The sequence below is a fragment of the Pseudorasbora parva genome, chromosome 13, assembly GCF_024679245.1.
Source record: "Pseudorasbora parva isolate DD20220531a chromosome 13, ASM2467924v1, whole genome shotgun sequence".
Classification (NCBI taxonomy): Eukaryota; Metazoa; Chordata; class Actinopteri; order Cypriniformes; family Gobionidae; genus Pseudorasbora; species Pseudorasbora parva.
In genome coordinates, this window is record NC_090184.1 from 24956166 (window position 1) to 24966001 (window position 9836).

Here is a 9836-nt window from a genome sequence, read left to right on the forward strand (position 1 = left end):
TGTCTATATAAGACCTTACAGCTCACAGTGCATGTCAGAGCAAATGAGAATCATGAGGTGAAAGGAACTGCCTGAAGAGCTCAGAGACAGAATTGTGGCAAGGCACAGGTCTGGCCATGGTAATAAAAAAAATTCTGCTGGACTTAAGGTTCCTAAAATCAATCAATCAATCAATCAATCAATCAATCAATCAATCAATCAATCAATCAATCAATCAATCAATCAATCAATCAATCAATCAATCAATCAACCAATCAATCAATCAATCAATCAATCAACTTTATCTATATAGCGCTTTTACAATCACGATTGTGTCAAAGCAGCTTCACAGTGTCAAACAGGATAATATTGCAACAAAATTAGATTTGGCTGTACAATCGTTCTGGAGAAAACGGTGATGTTATCAGCTTATTTTAATTTATCATATAGCGACAATGTTGGCAGATCTGTATTATAGTTTATAGAATTTATTAAAACCTAATTCATAAATTTTATTTGTATAATTAGTTAAATAACTTTGATCATAATTTTTGTGTCCCCAACTGAGCAAGCCAAGCCAAAGGCGACAGTGGCAAGGAACCAAAACTCCATCAGGGCATGATGGAGAAAAATAAACCTTGGGAGAAACCAGACTCAGTCGGGGTGCCAGTTCTGCCAGAAAGACTCGGAAGAATTAATGCTGTAACAATAACATTTATTTAGGAGCTCAGCAAGCAATCAAGTTCTTTGGCGTAGGCCCCATTTGTAATTCGCATTCCGAGGGTACGGAATCTGCGTATCCTGCCTGAATACAGAGGCAGGGGCGCAGCTCACCCCCCGCGAAGTACGAAAGGGGGCCATCTGGTGGTGGTGGGGTGGATGGAGGGAGAGACATCCTGAAGTCTTCAGGGTAGAGGGGAGATCCGGTCTGGTGCTGTTGAGGATGATATGAAAGCCTGGCTGGTTGTGTAGGGGGGGGATGGAGGAAAGGTCCCATCTTGGTGGTGGTGGGGAGGATGGTGGTGCTGAAGCGGTAGTATCTGCGAACTCAAACATGAGTAAGTACAACCTTTATATGCTCCGGTAAAGGATGTGATTGGATAGATGAGAAGGTAATTAGTGACGTAACGATTGAGTCTTCCTGGCAGAACTTGCGCTTAACTTCATTTCTCCTCTGGCCTATTAACACACCGTGTATGATTATTATTCTGGCAACCTTACATGTCAGAAATGATATTAGATTGGTATATTCAAAATTTCAGGCTATCACGGAAGAGACGGGTTTATTTAGGATGGTGCATCGATTACACGAGTATGAATTCCGGGGTCATTGTTTGACCTAATTTGGCCTTTCTTCCTAAAGTTTTGTTACCGAATAACTATCTTGTATAACTAATAAAAACAAGTTTAACATTTCTTAACTTATTTTGATCAGTTAAAACAATGTAAAAACATATGTTGTCATAACTTATTGAACATATCATTTTTTACAGTGTGGTAACCAGTGTAAGCACGGTTAACCCACTAATAGAGCATGAAGTTCACCAACACATTTAGTAGAAGCAACGGCCAAAAAAAAAGAAGACACTTTCAATGACAACCACTTAATATCTGCAACAGCCAAAGGTTCAAATGGTAGTGAACAAAGGGACTCTAGAACAAGCCCCAGTCCCAGACCGGATAAGTCCCAGACCGGAAAGGGAGTCAAAGAAAAAACTGGTTTTAAATGTCTTCTTCCCTTTAGAAAACTACAAACAAGGTTATGAGACCCCAAGGAAGCACCATCAACTGGGACGTGATAAACAGATATGGCAGCAACATTGGCCGCCTTATTGCCATCCAATGGATGCTGCAAGAAACTCAAAATATTTTTGGCAATGTACAGTGAACTGGATCAATTCCTTGATCCCCGCACCAAGAACAAAATATCCTCCAACGAGCAGCATAAAGCTGTCGTGTTGAAGGAGCCCTAGCGTTGCTGATAGTGTTAACTACTGCTGGTTCACAATCCATTAGCTGTGAACTGGACCTAATGGCCAAACCCAGAGCCAGGGTGCGAACTACGGGGGAGCTAGGGGGAGCTCGGCTCCCCTAAATAAGACATGGGCTCCCCTGAAAACGTGATTTGAGAAATTTTGGGGGGGTCTCAAAAATATTGACACCGTGTTATTTTGAGGTGCAATTTTAGTTTTCTGTAATGTGATCATCGTGGATTATTATATGTAAAATTGCTAAAAATATATAATTAATTCATGCATGACGGCAATTTAAATCTAATTCACTTCCATAAAGACAGCTATACATGCTGTTCTTGTCATGACCATCAAGGTGTGGTGGCGCTGCGGTGCAAATTCCACTCATGTTTAGTACATGTCAACGCAAAGATTCGTAGAAAAAACTAAAACGAATATCCACTTCTTGATCTTGGATTTCTGGAAGAACAGCAAAGGAAGCTGACCCCAGGCCTCTGTGGTCGATTCTGTGATAAAGCATGTTATTCCCAATTATGTGTTGTGGCTGGGTTGATATAGGTCTGCGCGACTATCGATGTCCTAATAAGACTAACGTTAATTAAATGGAGGAATTATGGTATTCTTCTGTATGACGAGTAACTTCAACCGTTCATGTGAACTCAAAGACAGCCAGATGCTTTGTTTATAGACTATTTGTGGGCTTTTTGACCTATCAATTCTTGTTTTTTCTTCCTTCATTCAAATCAAAGATGTTCTTTAACGATTGTAAATTGTATATTAAGAGTCTCCGCAATGCATTAAGCAATAGATTGACCCGTTCACCAGTGTGTGAAGGAATATACACGTCTTCTCTTCCACGCGCACAACCCCCCCCCCCCCACACACACACACACCCACACCCGAAAAGTGGGCTCCCCCAAAGGCCACGATATAGTTCGAACACTGCCCAGAGCCAAAGACGAGACGGATCTGGGTGTCAAACACGGCCATGCATCCGAGAAAGGAGGTCCGGTCTGATACACTGCCTTCAATTTCAAAGTATTGATATGTTCTAAGGCTTCCCTTAGTGATCAGTGACCACCGATTCCTCTCTGATTATACGGTTAGACAAGCATCGTTCGTGATCACTTCTCGATGGGAGGGCACCATCCCTAGTGGTACGCTGGCTCTCAGAAACGTTACTGGCGTGGCCCTCCCTGACGGTGAAAAGGCCGGGGTCCCCGAGCCTGTTCCGTCTCTCTCTCTGACGCTGTGGTGCTTGAAACTGATGAGCGTTGTGTTGACACACTCGTTGCTTTCAGCCAGGGTAGTGTGGGTGAGCTGGAGCCAATGGTGGTGCCCGTGGTGCTTGAGTTAGTTGTCTTGTAGCGTCTGACAACTTCATTCTCTCCTCCAATACCTCAGAAACAATGGGACCATTCAAGGACAAAATGTTGACTTGCTGCCTAATATATCGCATCCACTAACAGGTGTCATAATGGAGAGATAATCTGTTTTATTCACTTCACCTGTCAGTGGTCATGTTATGCATGATCTGTGTATGTGTGTGTAACATTATTGAAACTTTATTTTAAAATCAATAGGTTTTTTTTGTTTTGTTTTTTACTACGTCTGCTTGATGAAAAACTGAATTTTTTCAGACTCAAAGTACTACTAAGACTAGGTCTACTAAACTGCCATGTTACTGTGAAAAATAATGAAAGCACACATCAAGATACTTAGGCCTACTTGACTCATTATTTGCAGCAGATAACGTCTCATCTGTAATTATCCAAATGTGGCACTTCTTTGCTTCAGTTTCTTCACACACCATGAATACAGAAATATATGGTGGACACAGCGCATTTTTCAAACTCTGGTGAAGTAGTGCGCCATCATAACGTAGTGTTTTTGGCACATAAAAAAAAAAAAAACATGCTTGAACATAAACTTTTAACTGAATTTAAATGCAAATTCAACCCTTTACAGTAAACTTTACTCAAATTGAAGAAAATTTTACTGTGTGCAAGATAACAATTGGTCCCTCTATAAAAAAGTACCAACACCAACTGATGGTAAGGTACCATGTGTTGCCACTTCTGCAAAAGTGTTGACCAACACTTTTGCTGATATTGAGGTGGGGTACAGGTAAGGCCATGGCCAGGTGTGGTGGGATGGGTAAGTTTAAGGGTAGGGTGAAGTGTCAACAGTGTAGTTAGAAATTTAACTAAAGAAATTAATTACAGATGTAATTACATGCAACTATATTTAAAAAATGTAAGTAATGTAAAAATATGTATCAAATTATTAACTAATTATTAACTAAATGTTAGTACATAAGATCACCTAATAGAAAGTGGGTCCGGAAAGTGCATTTTAAAAAGTTCACAGTGTTTAGAAATATTGTCATGAAAGTGTACTTAAAAACTTAATTTGACATTATTAAAAAGTGCATGTATATATAAAACTATATATTATTCAATAAATGTGTGCTGTTTTGTGTTGTGAAAGTGTTATGATGACGTTTAAAGGGATCCCATGGTGTTGAGACTTGTATGGCTTAATATAAGAAAGATCTACGTAATTTAAAAAATCGATTTTATATTTGGACCATGGGCGACGCCATTTTGTTTGCGTTCTAGGTTGATGACGTAGAATGGTTGCACTCCTCAATCAGCTGGCGCTACCCGTAGCTATTTTTACCACAAGGCAACACACGCGCACACACACCTGACAGACTGCGCAGTTTCAATCGAGATGTTGGGCTGCTCAGTCTCCACGACAGGGGCTGAATCTGAAATCGACCCCCTATACCCTGAAATAGGGCATTATTTGAAGGGACCGCCATTTGTAGTATTGTCCGACACCATAGTGGACCTGTTTGAGTGCAGTCATTCAGTCTCATTTGCACCGCAATAACGAGTGTACAGCCGATTTACAACCAGCTGTCTGACTTCACGCATTCGTCTTCATTCACTCCTTCAAGTTGTATTAGTGAACAAAAGTAGGGGATGTTATTTGTGTCTTAAAAATTAAAGTTTAAAGATTGAGGTTAATTCACTGAGCTTGTGCTCAAACTTTAATGCACAAACCAATCCCATGCATCATCACCAAAACATCCTGCCTCTCTTCCTCACGTTACCCCTTTCCCATGGTCCTACCTAGATAGTTCCCTCTGCTGGTTACATTAGGCATTACAGTTAATCTTCTGCATATCAACAGTCTATCTATGATATCAACACAGGGAATAGTGATTGAGGGTTATGTATGCGCGCACGCAGTGTGTGTGTGTGTGTGTGTGTGTGTGTGTGTGTGTGTGTGTGTGTGTGTGTGTGTGTGTGTGTGTGTGTGTTCTCGCCGATCTGTTGGGGTGTGTGTGAGTCTGTGAGAGAGAGAGTTTGTGTGCACATGTATGTTTGAGTGTGTTTTAAGTACAATTACAAAGCAATTCATTGGTTTTGTTTAACTCTGAAACAATTTTCGAGTTGCCTTGTGGTAAAAAGAGCTACGGGTAACGCCAGCTGATTGAGGAGTGCAACCATTCTACGTCATCAACCTAGAACGCAAACAAAATGCCGTCGCCCATGGTCCAAATATAAAATCGATTTTTTAAATAACGTAGATCTTTCATGGGTTTTCTACTACATAATTCAGTAAGAGACATCATTTATGTTATATCCATACAAGTCTCAACACCAGGGGATCCCTTTAAGTACTTTAATTTAAATCAGAGAAATATGGGAATACTATTTCAAAGTTCTTCTTTGGGTGCAGGTATATAGTGTTTTATAGTAAAACATGTTTGAGCAGCAAATTGTTTAATTTTCTATTTTCGGATTCTGTTGATGGATTGTTTGTATGTAAAACAAAACGAAAGTCATGAATCATAAACAAGACTGCCTAAACTGGTTCAGTGATCAGTCATGCTCCCTTACTATAAAAGATGGAATTCAAAAGATTTTTACGCAAACCAAACAAAAATGGAGCCGAGAGCCTTCGGTCTGCTGATCCTCTGCTGTTGCATCAATATCTGCAAGCTTTATCCACTTATTCATCCTAGTAATGGGCTTAATGCATGCCTGAAAAACCCATCTTCAATAGCACTGGAGGTTCTACCAGGGGGAGGCTGGGATAACCTGCGTAACATAGACATGGGCCGGGTGATGAATCTGAGCTTTTCCCAGTGTCAGACCACTGAAGATGGTATCTATCTCATTCCAGATGAAGTCTTTGTCATTCCACAGAAAATGAGTGGAGTGGAAATAAACTCTGAAATCATCATGTCATGGATGGACCACACTAGCACCACTTCAAGCTCCATCAATGCAGAAGCTTCTTTTCTTTCAGTGCTCAATGGAAAATTCTCTAAAGAAAACCAACGTATGAAAACCCACCAAGTGAAAGAGAGTTCTGTAACAGCACGAGTTAAAGTAAGTACAAAACAACCGTTTAACAAAAAACAGTAAGTTATTTGATATAGCTGAATGAAACTTTTTTAGATAATAATATTTAGTACTACCCATTTTTCTATATTTTTTTAAAACTTATGATTCATTGTTATGTAAATTTTCCTCATAACTGATCATTTAAAGGTGCCCTAGAATGATTTGAAACAATGTGTTAAATTGTTCTCTGATATCTACATGGTATGTAAGGGCAAAAATTGTCCAGATACAGTTTTACAGGTCCATTTACAACTCTATAAATTGTCCCTACGATGTAATGCTCTGTTTTTGCCTTATTTGGAAGGGTCATGAATATTAATGTTGAGCTCTGCTCTGATTGTCTTATTTCAGCAGCTCACAGCTGTTCAGCTCGTGAGTCCTGACCGTCCTGATAAATAATAAAATGCAGCTTACTTGTTTATTGGTGTTTTCAGATCATCCACGCGCAAGAAAGAGCTCACGTTCGTGCGGTTGCCAGATTTCAGTAATTAAATCCGCCAAACAGAGCTTTGTGAAAAAAACCTGTATGCTATCCGGTGTTTTACCTAAACATGTCCAATCTGGCAACCATATGCACGCAAGCTCTCTCTCGCACGCGGATGATCTGAAAACACCAATAAACAAGTGGCTGCATTTCAGCAATCTCCATTGACTATCGTTTTAACTTATATGGTGGAAAAGGTGACGTTTGCTAGAAAGATTGAGTGAACGGTTGTATTTTGTAATACAAAATAATACTAACCTTTGTCATTAGACACACTATTTAGTTTTGTATGGTACTTGGAGTTTCCTATTGTTACTGTATTGTTATCTTCCGTCACCTAGACAATGTCTCTAAGAAACTATCAATTAAATCAGGAACTGTTTAAACAGTCAATAAGTGGATAAATTACTTACTGCTTGCAGGAATATAATTGCCCCTTTCTTCAGTTTAAGACGCTGAGTGAAACTTCCTTAAAATGGGCCGAACAAAATGAACGATTTTTTGTGGTATCCGATTATAATAAACCTCAACCATGTGTCATGACTCATGAGAGCCGTTTTTGCTATCTTCAAGTGTGTTGTTTACCATCAGTAGATTGGCTTGTTTGGAGAGATGCAAATGTTGGGGGCGTGCATATAAATAATCCCCAACGGTTGGATTTATGTTGAGAAGCACTTTTTTTTCCCGTGGAGTTTTTGATTTACGAGATTTACATAGGAGGCAATGGTGTTTGCGACTCACAGTATGTTATGTCCATGTACTAAACTCTTATTATTTCACTATGGCAAGGTGAATTACATTTTTCATTCTAGGGCACCTTTAATGTCAGCATTTCTAAAAATATGTTATGCCATGAAATGTATTTAATTTGTAAAGGTGTTTATTAAAGGTGTTATTTAGTCTGTCTGTCTTTTCTTGTTTTTTTTGGTCAGGTTCGTAACCATCTGTACACAGTAAAAGGGTATCCCGACTTCTCTCTGGACTCCCGCTTTGCTCAGCAGGTTGAGGACATCGCAGATGCTATTGAGAACAATCAAACACGTCTAGCAACTTATCTATCAGAGAAACTCATCCTTGATTATGGTACTCATGTCATAACAAGTGTTGATGCTGGTGCTACTTTAGTGCAAGAGGACTATTTAAAAACATCTTATATCCAGAAGAATCAGTTAGAATTGTCTTCTATTTCTGCATCAGCAGGGAGTTCCTTCTTTGAAAAAATTAAATTTGATTTTGGTGCCAATACATCCCAGCAAAAGTCTCAAACCAGTGGTTATCAGGGTAACATCACATATTCATTAATTCAGAGTCATGGTGGAGCTTTATTCTACCCAGGCATCACTCTGCAGAAGTGGCAACAGAGTACGCTCAATAATCTGGTGGCTATTGATCGCTCCGGCCTACCTCTGCACTATTTTCTTAATCCATCCACATTCCCAGACATACCAGCACCAACTTTAAATCAATTAGCATTGTTAGTTTCTCAGGCTGTAGAGCAATACTATAAAGTAAATACCATTCCAGGGTGTATAAATCCAGATTCCAAAAACTTCAACTTTCAGGCAAATGTAGATGATGCTTCCTGTGAAGGTCCAGTCACCAATACTAGCTTTGGGGGCATTTACCAAAAATGCACTCCATTGACACCAGATGGAAATGCCATCTGTGATGAGACCGCACAGAAAAACCCAGCCACTGGTGTTTATTCTTGCCCTCTGCAGTCCAACACCACCTTATTACGCTCTGAGACAGTAGAAAGAGGGTATACTCGTAATGAGTGCCAAAAGTCCTGTCATTCATGTGGTTTCTTAGGGTTGTCTTCTTGTTGTGCCACAACATGTAGAGATGTTTATTATGTCCGTAGAGCAAAAGTGGACACCTACTGGTGTCCCACAACTCAGAAAACACCTTTGAACTCTGGATACCTCTTTGGAGGTCTATATGGACCATCTTTGCAAAACCCATTTACCAAATCTTACAGCTGTCCTCCAAATTTCTTTGCCCAGAAATTTTTGGCTAGTGGCATGACGGTTTGTCTGAGCACTGACTATGTGACAGCAACAAAATACTCTGTCCCATTTGGTGGTTTCTTTAGCTGCCAGTCTGGCAATCCTTTTGCAATGGGCCAAGCTCGTTGTCCCCCTCAGTTCAGCCAAAATCTTGCTGCCATTAGTGATGGCTGTCAGATACTGTACTGTGTCCAGTCCGGGGTGTTCAGTGGAGGTCAGATAAAACCTGTCCGCCTCCCACCATTCACAAGCCCACCACTTGTTGGGATGACTGCGACAAACTCTGTAGCTGTAATGATGGAAGGTAATATTTCCTGGGTGAGAGTTGGACAAACAAAGACATGGCAGTTGGCAAATCCTGTTGAAATTACTCAAACGTTTGAGAGGTCTGGAGGAGAACAGGCTAGTGTAACCTATGGTCTGATAGCTTTGATTGCTCTTGTGGTGTCAGAAGGTCTTTATTAAAATAAGATGTTCTTACTTTGAGATGTGTTGTGGCCAAACTTGACTGTTGCAGTCAGTTCAGAGTAAAGAATCAGAAAGAACAAAAACTATTGCATATAAATTGATTTCTTTAGCATAAACTTTTATTCAAAGCTATTTACGAATGAGGAAATTGTGCACTGTATCTGTAATCAAATCACATTAAATTGACATGGGTATGAAACAAGAAAACTTTCATCACACATTTTTCTGTTGTGTTCTCAAGCCATATTAAAGTCCATTTATTTAGTGTAAACTTGTATTATCCCAAATATTTTTAGATGGATGAACTCAAGAAATTACAGCAAGTAGTTCTGATACAAACTGACGTCACAAAGTGAATATTATTAATGGCAAGCTTTAATTCTGCTGTTTTTTTGTTGTTTTGTTTTTTAAGCTCTGCAGCAAATTTAGAATAATTATGACGTATGCAAATTTGGACACAATATGTGGGTCACAGAGCTAAAGTGGTTACAGCAGTAAA

The 9836-nt window shown here is 39.7% G+C and overlaps 1 protein-coding gene across 1 annotated transcript; it reads left to right on the forward strand.

The window, feature by feature from the left end:
- The first annotated feature begins 5911 nt into the window (after positions 1-5911).
- Positions 5912-9527, forward strand: LOC137038163 (macrophage-expressed gene 1 protein-like). The gene is made up of 2 exons (XM_067412612.1): positions 5912-6361; positions 7793-9527. The coding sequence occupies exons 1-2, from the start codon at positions 5912-5914 to the stop codon at positions 9332-9334; spliced, it is 1992 nt and encodes a 663-aa protein (XP_067268713.1). The 3' UTR covers positions 9335-9527.
- Positions 9528-9836: the final 309 nt, after the last annotated feature.

Coding starts and splice junctions, on each gene's coding strand:
- LOC137038163 (XM_067412612.1), top strand. CDS start 5,912: ATGGAGCCGAGAGCCTTCGGTCTGCTGATCCTCTGCTGTTGCATCAAT. Junction 6,362..7,792: donor CTGTAACAGCACGAGTTAAA/GTAAGTACAAAA, acceptor TTTTTTGGTCAG/GTTCGTAACCATCTGTACAC.